The 16179-nt window shown below is 55.7% G+C and overlaps 2 protein-coding genes across 2 annotated transcripts; both read right to left on the bottom strand.

Moving 5' to 3' along the window:
• Window positions 1–1290: 1290 nt before the first annotated feature.
• LOC109455869 (keratin, type I cytoskeletal 15) lies at window positions 1291–5666 on the bottom strand. The gene is made up of 8 exons (XM_019747765.2): window positions 5120–5666; window positions 4154–4236; window positions 3874–4030; window positions 3239–3400; window positions 3030–3155; window positions 2636–2856; window positions 2185–2210; window positions 1291–1675 (listed from the first exon to the last, which is right to left on the bottom strand). The coding sequence occupies exons 1-8, from the start codon at window positions 5597–5599 to the stop codon at window positions 1578–1580; spliced, it is 1353 nt and encodes a 450-aa protein (XP_019603324.1). The 5' UTR covers window positions 5600–5666; the 3' UTR covers window positions 1291–1577.
• Window positions 5667–10656: 4990 nt separating this feature from the next.
• Window positions 10657–14531, bottom strand: KRT19 (keratin 19). The gene is made up of 6 exons (XM_074319928.1): window positions 14038–14531; window positions 12219–12301; window positions 11843–11999; window positions 11398–11559; window positions 11164–11289; window positions 10657–11041 (listed from the first exon to the last, which is right to left on the bottom strand). Exons 1-6 carry the CDS (start codon window positions 14455–14457, stop codon window positions 10787–10789), a joined length of 1203 nt encoding a protein of 400 aa, XP_074176029.1. The 5' UTR covers window positions 14458–14531; the 3' UTR covers window positions 10657–10786.
• Between the last annotated feature and the right edge of the window lie 1648 nt (window positions 14532–16179).

Raw genomic sequence — 16179 nt, forward strand, 5'->3', positions numbered from 1 at the left:
TGTTTCCTTCCTCCAGCCCCAGGGAAGCCTGGCCTCAAAGTGTGTACTCAAGAGACACATTCTAGATTAAATCTCCCCCAGAAAGCACAGGTGCCACCTTCTCTCCAACCAGGGTTGCTGGGCAAGAAGTTCTACCCAGAGACCCGGAGGGCTTGGCTGTCCTCCCAAATGATCTGATTCTCAGGATAACAGAGGTGCCCCCAACCTGCTCTTCCCAGCAAGACTAAGAAACCAGTTCTTCCTCTCCCGTCAATCTAAGCCCAGCCCAGCCACAACACCCGCAGTTCTCCACTTCCTTATATTCCTGCCCTCTCTCCAGGGCTAAAAATCCCAGAGCTGTCAGGCCCAAACCAGAGGCAACAAATCAGGGTATGTGGATGCAGCTACTCTGATGGGCTCGAGGGTGAAGACGCTGGGAACAGGGAAACAAGAGTGATATTTGGACTGAGGAGGGCAGTAGGGATTGGTGTTGCTTTGGATTTAGGCTTCCTGGAGGTGGTGTCTTTCCATCTGGGCACTTTAAGTGTCTTGTTCAGAGGAGACGGCAGCTTCAGGGGGATAAGGGCCAACTTTGCAGGGGAGCAGAGATGGGAACTGGCTTGGCCACCCTGGAGGTCCGGTGTGCCTGGCTTGAAAGGAGGGGAGGTTCAAATAACCCATGTGGTTAGAGCCAGAAGCAAGGAGTAGTATCCTGGCAATGCGCTGTAAAAGGCTGGAGCCTGGGGTCCCAGAACAAGCCCTGGTCTTGGAGTCATACAAATGCAGGGCCCACTCCCAGCCCTGGTGCTTACCGGGCCATGAGGACACTGGGCAAGTCACACATCTCCCCACCTTCCTCATCTGTAAGTTTCCAATCTCATCTCATGTCTAAGTTTCCTCATCTCTAAGATGAGAGTAATCAATCCTGACCACCCACAGTTAGAGTATTAAATGAGACCCGTGGGGGGTGTACCTAGCACAGTGCTGACCATATGGTGGTGAACCAATGCCATCCATGCAGTCAGTTATTTGGTAAATTATTAGCTGATGTGTCAAGTTCTGCGCTAAGTGCACAAAACTGCTTTAAGGAACCACCCCACCCCCATCTCCTGCTTCCACGATCACCAAATGGCGTAAGCCATAACAGCAAGTCGCCTGAGCAGCCTGGGTATAACCCAGGCACCCTGGGAACCCCAAAGAATGAATTATGAGCATGCAGGGAAGAAGCCAAAGTCAGGGGAGATATCAGCATGTGGACCCTGGGACTCCTCGGAGTCCCCAGCAAGAAAAACTGGACACACTACCAAGAGATATTTGCAAAAGGAAAAGCGATTCTTTATTGCATGGGCAGATACAGTACAAATGAACTTGTACAATACAGCTGCTTCTCGCACCTTCTTGCTCTAAAGGAGGCAGGGAGAGCTAGAGGGCAGTGCGAAGGAGAACATGGAAAGCTCCAAACTAAGAGACAAGGGGCCCTCTTGAGCTGGACCTTCTGAAGGCAGAAACGAATTTGCTTTTCCGGCCCCTCTAGCTAGTCTTCTGCTCAGCCTGGGGAGGGTGGGTGTGGCGAGGGGCGTCTCTCCAGCACTGAGCTCTTAGATTTCTCTCTTGTGGGAAGACACCACCTTTCCATCCACGGACTCCTCGACGTTGATACGGACTTTGCCACTGCTGCCACCACTTCCCAGGGAGGCTGTAGGAAGAAGGAGCAAGCTTTAGAGTCGGGGACCTTCCCCCATTCCCAAAGGGGCCAGGACCTTGGCTGAGCTCCGGGAGAATTGGACAGCACCCTTGAGAATGTCTGTTGGCCAATCCTTCCAGAGCTGCCAGAAGGGCTGGTGTTGAATTACTCATCATAGAGATGGGTGGTGGCTGCGGCAGGTATGTCCCACAGGGAGCAAGAATGTCAGGGTTTTTAACTGCACGTGAACAGGGAGTCCTCATGGGCACAAGTCCATGAAGGTGGGGCCTGGGGGTGCTATGCCCTGGGCAGAGCTGTTCAACCTGGAAGGCTCTCAATAAATCTTCAACCCCAACTCTCCTGGGGCTGACAGAAGGTCCCACTGGACAGAAGGACATGCCAAATGGAAGGGGCGTGTCCTCGCCCTACTAGGATGATTGCCCTCTTTCTCCTTCCCCCCCATTCCAAGGAGAATGATGGCTTCAACAGCTCCCCACTCAAGAAGCGCTAAGCCTTCTTACCTTCTCTGGTGCCAATGCCAGCCATCCTGAAAGAGGGAGAAGCAGATGTAAGCAAAGGCAGCTCAGATCTTCCTAAGGGAGGCCCTGGTGGCCGGCCCAGCGGTCCTCCCCAGCCTCCATACCATCACCATCCCCACATCTGACTTCACTAGAAGCTGAGAGCCTGTCCAGACCTGCCACCCGCAAGCAGACAGACTCTGGTCTACAATAACACCCAATCTGTTTCATGCATGGAATGGAACCAGCATTAGCCCAACGGCTGTCATTTACAGAAGACACACAGGTCCAGAGAGGTGCCCAAGGTAACAACCTAAGAGCTGAGTGCAGAATCCAGAGCCCTTCCTCCTCACCCAGTTCTCTTTCAGTGCACCAGTGCCGACCCCTAAGATACTCTCCACCCCAACCACAAAGGAAAGGGCCCCTCCCTCGTTCCTCCCTCTGCGCCCTGCACCTGGCATCCTGGCCCTCCAGCAGGCTGCGGTAAGTGGCGATCTCCTGCTCCAGCCGCGTCTTGATGTCCAGCAGGATTTTGTACTCCTGGTTCTGAGACTCCATCTCGCAGCGAAGCTCACTCAGCTGGGCCTCCAGACCACTGATGAGCCCCTGGATCTGTGCCAGCTGCGTGGCATAGCGGCACTCCGTCTCCGCCAGAGAGCTCTCCAGCCCGGCTTTCTGGTGGGGCAACAGATAAACAGACACCGTGTCAGGCTAGAAGGAAGCCACCGGGGGCCAGGGGAGAGGCGTTGAATGGACGCAGGGAACTCCCTCTTTGGGGGCTTGGGAACACCAAGGCTTAACCAGCCACAAAGAATGGGAGAGACTGGGGTGGGGTGGGGTGGCCCTACCATGCTGAGCTGGGACTGCAGCTCGATCTCCAGCCCCTGCAAGGTGCGCCTCAGGTCTGTGATCTCCGTCTTGCTGGTCTGAATCATCTCTGTGTTGGAGGCCACCTCCTTGTTCAGCTCCTCTGTCTACAGGTCACACACAAAGAAGTGAGCCCACGGGCCTCCTGGGAGACCTGGGGAGCTGGGGCTGGCTGGCACGTCAGGCTCACCTTGCTGAAGAACCAGGCCTCGGCGTCGCGGCGGTTCTTCTCCGCAATGGCCTCGTACTGTTCCCGCATCTCCGCCAGCACACGGGTCAGGTCCACACCTGGGGCTGCGTCCATCTCCACGTTGACCTGACCGGCCACCTGGCTACCGAACTCCCTCATCTCCTGCAGGAGGTGTGGGGCCCATTTAGAGATGGAGGGCAGAAGAGAGGATGGAGAATCTGGGTCCCCTCATGCCTATCCTGGCTGCGTCCCTAACTCACTAGGTGACCTTGGCTCTCCCCGTACCCACCCAGCCTCTGTTTCCCACTGTTCAGGAAGAGGTTTGATTGCATGGGCCCCTCAGCTCGGAGGGTCTCCCTTCCTCTCTAGGTGCTTCCAAGGGAGGACCTCAAAACAGTAAAGGCCCTGCATGAAATCATGAAGCAAATCAGGACAGCAGTTCCCACTGGTCACCTGGCCTGCTAAGGACCAGAGAAGGGAAGGAGTCTGGGTCACCAGAGAACAGTGCCCCCTCCTCTCCAGGGAGACCCCTGTTTTGGTATGTGTGTGTGGGGGGGTGCATTTCTGAATCTCTAAGCCCTTCAGCCAACTATGAGAGGGCACTAGAGGCCCCACTCTGCTCCCACCACCCCCACCTCCTCGTGGTTCTTCTTCAGGTAGGCCAGCTCCTCATTCAGGCTCTCGATCTGCATCTCCAGGTCCGCCTTGGCCAGGGTCAGCTCGTCCAGCACCCTGCGCAGGCCGTTGATGTCGGCCTCCACGCTCTGGCGCAGGGCCAGCTCGTTCTCATACCTGGGAAGAGAAAGGGAACCCAAAGTAAGGAAGGGTGAGGGGTCTGGGCTGCTTGAGTTGGGGGAGGGAGAGAGGTCAAAAAAAGGGGGCAACGCAGAAAGGCAGAGGGAGCCAGGAGCGCACTTGAGTCTGAAGTCGTCCGCAGCCAGCCTGGCGTTGTCAATCTCCAGGATGACCCGGGAGTTGTCAATGGTGCCCGCCAGGATCTGCAGGAGACAGGGAGTTGGTGCCAAGAAAATCCCTCCCTCTTCCCTGCTGCTGTCCCCACCCTGCACCCCAGGCTGGCTCCCCACCAACAACCTCTCCTCTGCCACCACCAACAAGAGCCTGTAGGGTTCCCGGGCAGAGTCCAGCTTTATCTCGGGTATCCACTACTTGGTCTGCCCCTTTCTCCAGGGCAGGAAAGACCAAGGAGCCAGAATTGCCTGGCACCCCCTGTAGGAATTAAATGTCCCGGAGTGGGGTGGGGGCTCTGACAACAGCCCTCTGGAGGATACTCCACCAGCTTCGCCTTGGACAGCTCGGGGTTGCTGGCCTCCTGCACACCTTGACACAGCCAGATATCTACAGAACATTCCAGCCAGTGAGAACCTGGAGGAAAGCTGAGGAAGGCTTCTTACAGCTGAGGAAACTGGTCCAGGGGAGTGACAGAGTGAGTGGGTGGCAGAGCCCATAATGATTTTCAGGTCTCCTAAGTCCCAGTAGTGCTTTTGGCACCAAAGACATCTTCAGCGGGTGAGGCAGGAGGCCCTGGCACTCAGGGTTCCTGAAGCTACACTCATCATTCTTGCAAAAGAAGCAAAGGGACACATATGCAGAGTCCAGTTGCTCGCTAATTGCACCCACCTGGGCCCCCGCTGGCCCTGACCAGATTCCCAGGATCTGCCCTGCGCTGCCAGGTTGAGCAGATATATGCCAACATTCACACCTGGAAAGTATTCCCCACATTCCAAGTTTGCCAAGGTTACACACCAACAATCATTGCCTGGGCAGGAAAGGATTTCCTCGAGGCAGCAGGAACACTGTCATTAGAGAGGAGAGCAGGGAAGCAGCCCCCTGCCCCCCTCTCTTTGATCCCTGAGGACTCACCTTGTCCCGCAGCTCCTCGATGGTCTTGTAGTAGTGGCTGTAATCGCGCTCCGGGCTGGCCGGGCTCTGCCTTTGGTACCAGTCACGGATCTTCACCTCCAGCTCGGTGTTGGCCTCCTCCAGGGCACGCACCTTGTCCAGGTAGGAGGCCAGGCGGTCGTTGAGGTTCTGCATGGTGATCTTCTCATTGCCAGAGAGGAGGCCGCCCTCGCCACCACCGAAGTCACCAAAGCCACCTCCAAAGCCTCCACTGAAACCACTACCAGCCCCTCCACCAAAGCCACAGCTTATGCCGCTCCCATAGCCCCCTCCCGACCCAGAGGAGACAAACCTGGCAGAAGAAGCTGAGATACTCCGGTTTCCACCTCCCCCATAGAAATTCCCCCCACCAAAGCCACCTCCCCCAGCCCAGAGGGAACCCCCCCGGGTAGAGCTACCCCCAAAGGGGGAGGAAGAAGTCTGCAGAAATGCAGTGCTCATGGCCAGGCAGCAGCCGGTGAGTTCTCGGCAAGGACAAGAGACACTGGGAAGAGGTGCAGGCTACCCTGAAACCAGAGCACTGCGCCTGTCACCCCCCAGCTTGGGGCTTCTTATATACCCCTTGGAGGGTGTTGTAGGTTAGCGTCTCCTCCCCCAAACGGAGGCCAACTCCTGCATTCCTGACAGAGTTGCCTGCACACCTCTGTGTGGCTGGTGTGGAGTTTTTCTTTTCTTTCTTTTTTTTTTTAATGCAACAAAAGAGATGATTCAGAATGAACGGTGCTTTGCCCCGGGCCATGGTTTTAACGCTTGCATTTCAGGTTCATCTCTGCACCTCAGGAGAACAGGCAGGGAGCAAAGTCCCATCACACCACAGCACTGTTAGAGCAGCTCAGGCCAGCTCTGCCCTCAGGTAGACTTCTCTGCTGCTGACAGCCGGGACCCTCACCCCTAGGCAGCCAGCTACCTGCTCCCAGTTCCCATCCTGCTCTGTGTTGGCCCCCTCACAGATCCCGTGTGTGCCTACAAGGCTGGGGTAGGGGTGAGAACATGGCCTCTGGGGATCAGTGGGCAATGGCACCTGGAAGGATGAAGGGCCCACGGGGACAGGCTGAGGACAGGGACCCGGGTCTCAAGTCAAGTTCCAGCGAAAGTGACCAGAGGGCCAGCATCTATCTCTTCCCTAACGGTACAAATGGACTTTCCTCCTCTACCCCTCCCCTCCCCCACCCCACCCCCACCCCACCCCCACTGTCCTGGCACTCTCACAAAAGCCAGCAGGCTTGGGGCTGACAAGGGGCTGATTGATAATCCCACCACCTGCCAACATGTCACTGAAACTTTGCTTGCTCCTAGGACACGTTGGGGCAAACCTCTGCAGATAAAACTGGGGCAAGTTTCAGGAAGCCCCTGCCTTCTCCGGGGAGAGACATGTCCCTGCATACCAGGGCCAGGTTAACCCTGTTTGTCCTGTGAAGCTGCAAGGCTAGGGAAGGACCGTACACGGAGGGCTCTGTGTGCCTGAGCTGGGGGAGGGAGGAGATAGGGAGATAGGTGCTTCGTGGCAGAAGCACCACTTCACAGAGCAAGATGCTGAGGCCAGAGAGAGGAGCCCTTTGCTCTGACACCAGCTCAGGGCTCGGCTTTCCAGGGATACCTGTGGAGAGTGCCACTTGGAGGCATGACCTTGGCTCCCAGGCTTAGGGAGAACAGGGGTTGGGGAAGTGAGCTAGACTGAGCTGGAGAGTCAGGAGGGTCCCTGGCCCAGGGCTGCAGCACAGTGTGGCAGACAGGGCGCTGAGGTCCCTCAGCCAAAAGTTCATATCCTGCCTCTATCCATCACCGCCTGTGAAATCTTAGACATGTTATCTTTAAATCTCAGTTTCCCTGTGACAAGGGGCACTTTCAGTCCCACTTACAGGGAAGCCCTGAGGCCCGAGAGCCTCCCTCCTGCCTGCTCCTGGCTCCCCATCTTCTGAACGGTTAAATAGTGGGGTACAGGTCCATCACATGGGACTCACGAATACCCGCACCAGGAGGGACTTTTGTCCTTAGACATCAGATCATGTCCTATGAGCAGCTTTGCTCTTCCATGTTCTTCCATAGCCAGTGCCCGTGGGACGATGCTGGCCACTGTCACTATTGCTGTTGTAACAGTAATCCTGTACTTGTACTGCACACATCACGCTTTATAACATGCTTGGTATCCAACGCCTCCTCTAATCCTCAGTTCATAGATGATCCCTGATCCTGTTTCAGAAGGAATGAAATTGGGGCTCAGAGAGGGGAAGCGAGGTATGCAAGGTGGCGCAGCTATTAAGGGGCTCAGAAGGGTCCTCTGAACCCTCTCACCAGCATTCAAACAGGAGACAGGAAAAGAGGGTCCCTCCCACACATTCCTGCATCTGAGTTGGGATGGTGGGAGGGGGACCGCAGACCTGAGTGGGTGGGCGTGGGCTCCTCCTCACCCAGCTTCACAGTGAGCTGGGCCTCCCCGCTGGTCCCAGACAGTGTGGTATTGTCTCATAGGTGGGAGGATATTGTCTTCCTCCAAAAGAAAAATAATCAAAGTCAGATCAGCCATAGCTCATTAAAGCTTCTGCAGACATTATGGCCCCAGCAATTAACAGGGGAAAAATTACGCACCATCACCCCGGGGCGAGGGAGGCCTGGACCCGAGCCAGCCCCTCTTGTGCACCCTGACTCCCCTCCAGCAGCCCCTCAAGGTGGCTTTCCCTCCACTTCCAGGCCCAAAGGGGCGGCAGCTGCTTCAGTTGCAAATGCCTAGTTCAGTCCTAACAGCTCCTATAAGCTTAAGGTCCAGGTGGGGCTCTGGGGCCTGCATATTAGCACCGTGTGGGGATGACTGGCCAGGGCTGAAATTAGCCTTCGTTTGGCCCCGGCCCCAGCTGCATCCCTGGGCCCTGCCCCAAGCAGCCTGCCCAGGATGCTGTGCCAGTTTCAGAACTTTGTCCACTGCAGACAGACAGGCTGTCCCTAGAGCCAGCCTTTCCTCCTTGGGATCAGGCGGTGCAGCCCAGTGGAAAGAGCCTGGGCTGGACTCCACCTCTGGGTGTGACTCAGCCTCTCTGAGCTGGATTCCTGACTTAAATTTGGGCCATTTTTCCATTTATGTGAGGTACTCAGAGTAGTCAAAATCATGAAGACAGAAAGTGTAATGGTGGTTGCCAGGGGCTGGCGGGGAGGGGAGAATGGGAAGTTATTGTTTAACAGGTGTAGAGTTTCAGTTTTACAGGACTATGAGGAAAGGGTTATGAGGATGGATGGTGGTGACGGTTGCACAATGTCGATATATTTAATACCACAGACCTGTACGCTTAGAAGTTGTTAAGATGGTAAAATGTACGTTATGTGTATTTTACCACAATAAAAAAAAAAAGAAAGAGTTGGGCTTTTACACATTCCCCAGCTACAAGACCACGGTGAGCATTTGATGGCACATGGGAGAGGGGTCTCCACAAATGTTAGAATCCACTCACCACCGCCGCCCCAGAGAGATGCTAGAGACAGAGTGCATGACCTGGGACCTAGAGACCTACCTTCAAATTCCTCCTTTCTCATTTATTGGGTATGTGGCTTTGGGTAATTGTTCTCTCTGAGCCTCAGTCTACCAATCCAGAAAATGGAAATAATCCCTGCCCAGTCTTACTCAGGGTTGGAGCAATATGGCTAACAGGACATGCTTTTCGCAAACTTAAGTGGTCATCTGACCAGCAGGGATGGAAAGACCTTGCCCCTCTCAAATCCACCCCCACCCTCCTTTTCCTCTATCAAAGTTGCTTCAGTCAAGAGTAGCCCTAGTTTCAGCTCCCAGACTGTCCCCGCCCTTGCCCTCCCCCATCCACCCCGCGCACACACAAAGGACAGCTTCATTCCTGACACCCAGACCTGTGACCCAGTCACCTGCTGCACCTGTGTGGGCCCAGACCCCACCCCCCAGCCACATTCCAAGGGCCTCTAGGGCATGGGGGAAGGTTTCAGCTGTGACAACAGAGGCTTTCATGAGCACAGGACAAATATCTCTGGGCAGTCCCAGTCTGGGGGTGCAGCCAGGTTTCTGGCCTGTAGTTCCAAGGCCTCATGAAAATTGGGAGGGAGACCAGGGGTGCTGGAGAACAGAACAGGAGAACAGCTGGGGTGGTGGCAGAAGAGGCTCCTGGCCAGGGCTACAGCAGGTGAGAGGGGGAAGAGTGGGGCTCTGGGGTCACCAGTCAGGATTTGGAGCAAGAAAATGAACCTCTCCAGGGCTGAGCAGGGGCAAATGGAGGGAAAAGCACCTCCTCAGGATTACTAAGAGGAATGACAGGGTCACAAGCCTCCTTAGCTGGGTCCTGAGAGCAGCGACAAACATTCCATTCCCCTCTAGACCTTCTGGAGGTGGATGGGGTCATGTTCCTCTCTTGCCTGACCCTCTCCCTCACAGTCAGCCTGATGTCACAGATCCCTGGGGCCTGACCAGATCCACTCAGCCTGAACCTCTCAGCCAGGATGAAGTAGGACTTTTTTACCTTTAATTGGCTTCAGTTCTTGGCAGCTAAGCTGTAAACCACAGGGGCAGGACCATACCCCCCCAAGGGCAGAGTTGTACCAGGAAGCTAGGACTTGCTTCCTTAGCTGGCAGGAGACCGGCCGCAGGCAAGCCAGGTTGAGGGATGTGCGGGAGGTCTGGGTTACACCTGGGTCCTATTCCAGGCTCTGCGCCCAAACATGGGCTGGTGGGCATAAGGGATTTATGTGGAATGGATGAACGTGTTAGTACCTGCATGTTAGTGCCTGCACACTCTCCAGCCTTGCTTTGAGCAGGATGCCTGCCCCCATTACTCAGGCTCTGACCCCAGAGCCCCCGTTTCTCCTTCTGTCAGGTGGAGAAATGTGTCAGGGGATCCCAGTCCTAGGTCTTCATATGGAGCAAGACTAAAAGGTACTGAGCACAGTGGTGCTCAATCCTAGGAGATGGGGTGCAGGTGACCATGGTGTCAATCCTAGACGATGGGGTGCAGGACTGGCACTGTGGGCTAAGAATCAGGAAAGCTAGATTCTGGTCCTGACTCTGCCATGTAGTTGCTGTGTGGCCTTGGACAATTACTTAACCTCTCTGAGCCTATTTCCTGCTCTCGTACTTAACTACCTGTTAGGTTGTTTTGATTAAATGGCACATAATAGATACACTGTAAACATTAATTTCATACAAACACCAACCCTTGCAGGAATACAGTGGAAAGAAAACTAATCTGAAAGCAAAAACCAGTTTCAAATCCCACCTCTACCATATTAGAACAGTTATATATACAACAAACCACTTCACCTTTCCAAGCTTTAGTTTACTCCATGTAAATGGGAGCAATGCTTATTTCATAAACTTGTTTTAAGGAACAATTTAGATAAATGAAGGCTTCTGCAAGGAGGAATTACTGTAACAGTTTGTGGGTACCATCCCTTCACTTTCCTAGGACAGGGTGGACACTGATCCAAATAAAACCTAAACAGGGCCAAGGCCTGGCCCATTTCCATGGGCTGAAATAACAAACTCGATGTCCTTCGTGCCTTGGGCCTAAGTTTTATTGGCAGGTTAGGGGAAGAGCCAGAGATAAGGGTCCCTCCCCTCTCATGCCCCTACCCAGGGGCAACCCTCTGCTGAACGGCAGGAAGCCCAGGAGGCTGCTGGATTCAGGCGGTCTTGGTGGTGGGCAGGTTGTTGTAATAGGCCTCCTGGCCCTCAAGCAGGCTGCGATAGGTGGCGATCTCCTGCTCCAGCCGCGACTTGATGTCCATGAGCTGCCGGTACTCCAGGTTCTGCCGCTCAGTGTCGGCCCTCACGTCACTCAGCTGGGCTTCAATACTGCTGATCAGAGCCTGGATCTGTGCCAGCTGGGCTCCATAGCGAGCCTCCGTTTCCGCCAACGTGCCTTCCAGAGTAGCTTTCTGAGGGCAGGGAGAGTAAAGGCGACTCAGCTGAGCCTGGTTCCCAGGAAGGGCATGTACAGAGCCACCGACCAAGGCTACAAGGACAGGACTGTGTATCCCACAGGATGGAGGGCACATACCGTGCTGAGCTGAGTCTGCAGCTCGATCTCCAGACCTTGGAGAGTACGCCTCAGGTCGACGACCTCTGTCTTGCTATTCTGCAGCTGCGCGGTGTGGCCAGCGACCTCCTGGTTCAGCTCCTCAGTCTGCAATAGGAGGTGGAGGAAATAAGCACTGAGGCAGACCTCCGCCTGAGAGCATCAAGTCCTCTCTCCCTGCTACCTCCCAAAGGGCACCTGCTTCCCCCTTCATACCTGGCTGATGAACCAGGCTTCAGCATCCTTCCGGTTCTTCTCAGCCATGACTTCATATTGGCTTCTCATGTCGCTCAGGATCTTGGCTAGGTCAATGCCCGGAGCAGAATCCACCTCCACACTGACCTGGCCACCCACCTGGACCTTTAGAGCACTGATTTCCTGGAAAGATACAGCAGAAACGGGCATGTCAGGGCCCAGAGCCTGCTGAGCCTGGGTCAGGTCACTCCCCCATCCCTCAGGCCAAACGGGGCTGGTTTTCAGGTGTAGATCCAGGATCTGGCACTGAGGGACAGACTGGGTCACCACCATGCCATGCCCAGGAGCCATACTCCACACCCAAGGCCATGCAGAGGGTACAGCAAGTGTGGCCATGGTCAGACGCAACAGGATACAAAAGTATCCTCAGCCCTGGGAAACTGGGGTGGCCCAGCTAGAAACCCACCTCCTCATGGTTCTTCTTCAGGTAGGCCAGCTCTTCCTTCAGGCTCTCGATCTGCATCTCCAGGTCGGCTCTGGCCAGGGTCAGCTCGTCCAGCACCCTGCGCAGGCCGTTGATGTCGGCCTCCACGCTCATGCGCAGGGCCTGCTCCGTCTCGAACCTTTCAGAGGAAATAGTTAGTCAGGCCAGCGTTTCCTCTGTACCTCTGAAGAGTTCCCCGCCTCCACGGGGTTCTGGAGACCATGGGGGTGCTTCAGACCAGCTGTGGTGAAGGAGGGGAGAATCTAGCCCGCTGACTGCACTGAGTTCCAAAAGGGCCTGGGATTGCCTCCCCGCCCCCGGTCTGGCTTATGCAGCCTACCAGAGCAGAGATACTCACTTGGTTCGGAAGTCATCCGCAGCCAGACGGGCATTGTCAATCTGCAGGACAATCCTGGAGTTCTCAATGGTGGCACCAAGTATCTGGAAAGCAGAAGGTTGGCACCAGTTTAGCACACTGGCACTGCCCTTCCATTTTCTTTCTAGAGCGAGGGGAGCAAATGAGAATCCCCCTGCTCCCTAGAGACAAACCCCAGCCACCCCTCAGCGGCCTACAGGCCTGCTCTGTGGGAGGCCTTGTAATCAGTCTCCGCCCAGGCACTGAAGCAGTGGTTTCTCACCACTACCCAGGAGGCCGAACCAGGGGGTACCAGATAAGTGGGGGAGGCAGGCAGGTAAGCCTGGGAAGAAAGTCTCTGAGACCTGTGCCCAGGAAAATTGTAAATGGTCTCAAGGGATCGCCAAATCAGATGCAGGGAAGTGTAGGGGTTAACACTTGTCTGTACCCCCCCCCCCCACTCAAATTATTCTGCCTTCAGGGAATTAGTCTGTTTGTTGAGGCACTTTGTACCTCATTTTTCATGCCAGGTCAGTGGGTATACCTATTTCACAGAGGAGCGAAATGAAGTTTGGGATTCCTCGTCTAAGTTCACCTCCAATCTAAGGTCCCTCTGACTTGCAGGGCATGTTCACACCATTGATTAAGTTACTTGGATTCAGCATTTTTCAAAGAGAGGGTTTTGATGCAATAGTAATTGCACTGGGTGGTGATTTGCATAGCTTTTATGTGAAACAGACTATGGAGGGCTTCAAGAAATTTTGACCTTCACTGTGTGTGTGTATGGGAAAGAGGATGCAAAGGGACACATCGTAAAATGTATTTCCTACTGTAGGTCACGATTTTACAAGTGTGAAAGCGCTGTAGCCCACTCTCCTTGTCTGCGGTATGATCTATACCCCCCAGTACCCCGCACCATGCCAGGCACATGATGACACTGGGCCGTGTTGTACGGAGACCGAGCATGTGGGGCCATTAAATGTCCCACTGGCTTTTATACTTGTCTTCAGAACCGAGCTCCAATCTGCTCCCTGTGGGTGGAGACCAAGCCCCACCCCGCAGGCTCCGCAGGGCCCTCGTAAGAGTCTGTGGCTTAGACCCCCATCTCCAGCCCAGGACAGAGAAGTGCTGCTACACCCCGTCCTCTGACAGAGGTCTCCTCAAGCAAAGGACCCTCGGGACTTCCGCATCTAGGGGCCACAGCATACGTCCCTCCTTAACCCGCCAAGACCACAGCTGGCCTCTCCCATTTTTCCTAGAACTTCTCTCAAGTCCCAGGTGGCCCTGAGGAAGAGGGGCTTAAGCCTGAGCTGATGGAAACCAGACCTGCCTCGCCAGAGAAAAGGAATGCAGAGGGCCCCACACCAGGGGCAGCAGCGGCAGGGCTGGCCCAGGGTGGACCAGACTCCTCCCAGGCCAAACGCTTCATTTCCCTGCGGTGATGCGACGCCGACCGTGGTCCCTAGCCTAGACTTCATGGCCGCCCTCAGCCGGGTCCCACCTCCTCCCACTCCGCGGGACCCTTTTCCAGGACACCTCACCTCCCAACCCCGCCCCCACTATATGCCACACCCACTTACCCCGCCCCTGGTCCCCCGACGCCGGCCCGCCACCCCCGCTTCCACTTCCTTCCCCTTTGTCCTGCTGCGGCGCACCTGTCCGCGTCTCTGCCCTACCTGACGGCCCTCCCACGTCCTAACGGGCTCGCTCCCGCCCCGCAGGGAGGAGGCCCGGGCTCCTGCCGCGCCCGTCTCCCGTCTAGCCGGGCCCGCGGGGCTAGGTTTCGCGGCCCGTGCACTTTCCGCTCCAGGCCACTGCCCACCTTGTCCCGCAGCTCCTCAATGGTCTTGTAGTAGTGGCTGTAGTCTCGCGCGGGGCCGGGCCCCTGCTTCTGGTACCAGTCACGGATCTTCACCTCCAGGTCACCGTTAGCCGCCTCCAGGGCGCGCACCTTATCCAGGTAGGAGGCCAGGCGGTCGTTGAGGTTCTGCATGGTCACCTTCTCGTTGCTCACCAGCAGCCCGTCGGACCCCGCCAGGGCGCCCATATAGCCGCCACCGTAGCCCCCGGAGGAGGACGAGGACACGAAGCGGGCGGAGGACACCGACACGCCGCGTCCACCCGAGCCCCCGTGGATGCTGGGCGCACGGAAGGCGCCTCCCGCCCCGAAGCGCACGGTGCCACCGCCCAGACCCCCGAAGGACGAGGAGGCAGACGACTGACGATAGCTGTAGGAAGTCATGGCGAAGGAGGACGCTGCAATACTGGCCGGTGGCGTTGCAGTCGGCTGGAGGAATGACGATGCCCTCACCTGGAGCCTTTTATGCCCGGGGTGGGCGGGGGAGTAGGAGGGGGAGAGGGGTTGGTGTAGGGGCGGATATCTGAGCCCCGAGGAATTTGCAGGCGCCGGAGTGCAAATACAGGTACTCTCCCCATTGGTCAGTTCCTGGCGGCTCTGCCTCCAACTTTCCCCTCCCAGAGGCCAGCGGCTACAGCCCTTCGAAGAGCTGCCCCACCCAGCCCCCTCCGGAGCTCTGACCATTCATTTCCTACCGCACTGGTTCCTATCTTCACCCCGTCACGCACATATCTAGATAACCCCTTCCCAGTTCACATTCTGGCCCTCCCTCATTAAGTTTGACACCCCCCAGCAATTAGGGTCCCCCGGAGAGTATACGCTGCTCTGTCCTTCCACAGTGATCACTTACTCAGAATCTCCCTTTAGAATCATGTTCTGAGCTCCTTCCTTTTGGTCATTTGTAATCATAATTAACCCTCCAAAGTACCATTCACCAGATTTCTACACCCCATTGAGAATTGCAGTATCCTAAAGCCGAGCCCTTGGGGATCACCCCTACCCTGACTCCCCCAGATGAAGGTGCTCTGAGCTGCACTCTCACTGGGCTGAGACAAAGCTGCCCCACCCTGCTGTGTCCTGGACAAAGCCACAAGGTGACAATAGGCTCCTAGGAACAGCTGCTGGGAGTGGTTCTGCAGCTGGACTGTAAAGGGCACCTTCACAACCTGACAACCTGGGGGCTGAACACCCCCACACACAGCTGTGGACTCTCACTGCCCACCCACCCCCAGGACAACCCCCAACCCTTCAGCCCCAACAACATGCATCCATTCAGAGGTTTCATGATGAGGAATCTGAGCTGGAGGAAGACAAATAACTTGTCCAGGAGACATTTAGCATCTGCCATCCAGAGACAAACACGGGATGGAATCCCTCCCTCACTGTGAGCATTTGAAGGAGGATGTCAGAGGCTGAATCCTTGGGCCTAACAGTCCGGTCCAAGTACATGGATGAATGAATGAATGAGATCTGCAAAGGTGCCCATAAACAATGTGAAGAGTTGAAAATAGAGAAAGGAGCCCCTCCTCTCCACACACAGCCCCAGACCTATTCTCTATGCAGCTCCGCAATTCCACCCGCCTTTTTGATTGCTCTGGAGAGCAAGATCCCCTGCCAGGTGGGGACCTGCAGGGCACTGATAACACTTTAGCCCAGTTACTGTCCCCAGGGACCTCACCCTTCCTCAGAATTGTTCCCATAGTTCCTTCCGTCCTTAAGTCAGAGCAATGACAGAGGCCCTATGACCTTTTGAGAGGGTGTTAGAGAAATTGGCCAGTCACCGCCCCATCTCTGGGCTGCAGTCTCCCCCAGGAAATCTCAGCCCTCCTCTCTGCATATTATCATCTGGGACACCTGTGGCTAAATAAAGACTTGTCCCTAGCCTCTGAAACAGTCCCCAGTAAACTGTCTTCCATCTACCAATTTATCCAGGAGCAGGGACAGGAAACCCCACACACACCTCTATCACCCCAGGAGCACCCCTGAGCCACTAGAAAGGCCAGCCTGAGGCTGTTTAAGCTAGTCAACCAGACCTGCAAGTTGGCTGGGCCCCAATGGGGAAGAAGGAATGAAGCAGCCATGAAAGCAGGGTGTGGCTGGGCCTTC

This window comes from Rhinolophus sinicus, linkage group LG15 (assembly GCF_036562045.2).
Source record: "Rhinolophus sinicus isolate RSC01 linkage group LG15, ASM3656204v1, whole genome shotgun sequence".
Classification (NCBI taxonomy): domain Eukaryota; kingdom Metazoa; phylum Chordata; class Mammalia; order Chiroptera; family Rhinolophidae; genus Rhinolophus; species Rhinolophus sinicus.

Bases quoted from the DNA above. Each gene is read 5' to 3' on its own strand.
- KRT19 (XM_074319928.1), bottom strand. From the start codon at position 14,457: ATGACTTCCTACAGCTATCGTCAGTCGTCTGCCTCCTCGTCCTTCGGG. The intron at 12,000-12,218 runs GTGAGTATCTCT...TTCCTCTGAAAG, and splicing joins GCGGATGACTTCCGAACCAA to GTTCGAGACGGAGCAGGCCC. The intron at 11,042-11,163 runs GTATGTGCCCTC...CCCTGCCCTCAG, and splicing joins TGCAGACTCAGCTCAGCACG to AAAGCTACTCTGGAAGGCAC.
- LOC109455869 (XM_019747765.2), bottom strand. From the start codon at position 5,599: ATGAGCACTGCATTTCTGCAGACTTCTTCCTCCCCCTTTGGGGGTAGC. The intron at 3,156-3,238 runs GTGAGCCTGACG...TGTGACCTGTAG, and splicing joins AGGCCTGGTTCTTCAGCAAG to ACAGAGGAGCTGAACAAGGA. The intron at 2,211-2,635 runs GTGCAGGGCGCA...TCCCTCTTTCAG, and splicing joins CTGGAGGGCCAGGATGCCAG to GATGGCTGGCATTGGCACCA.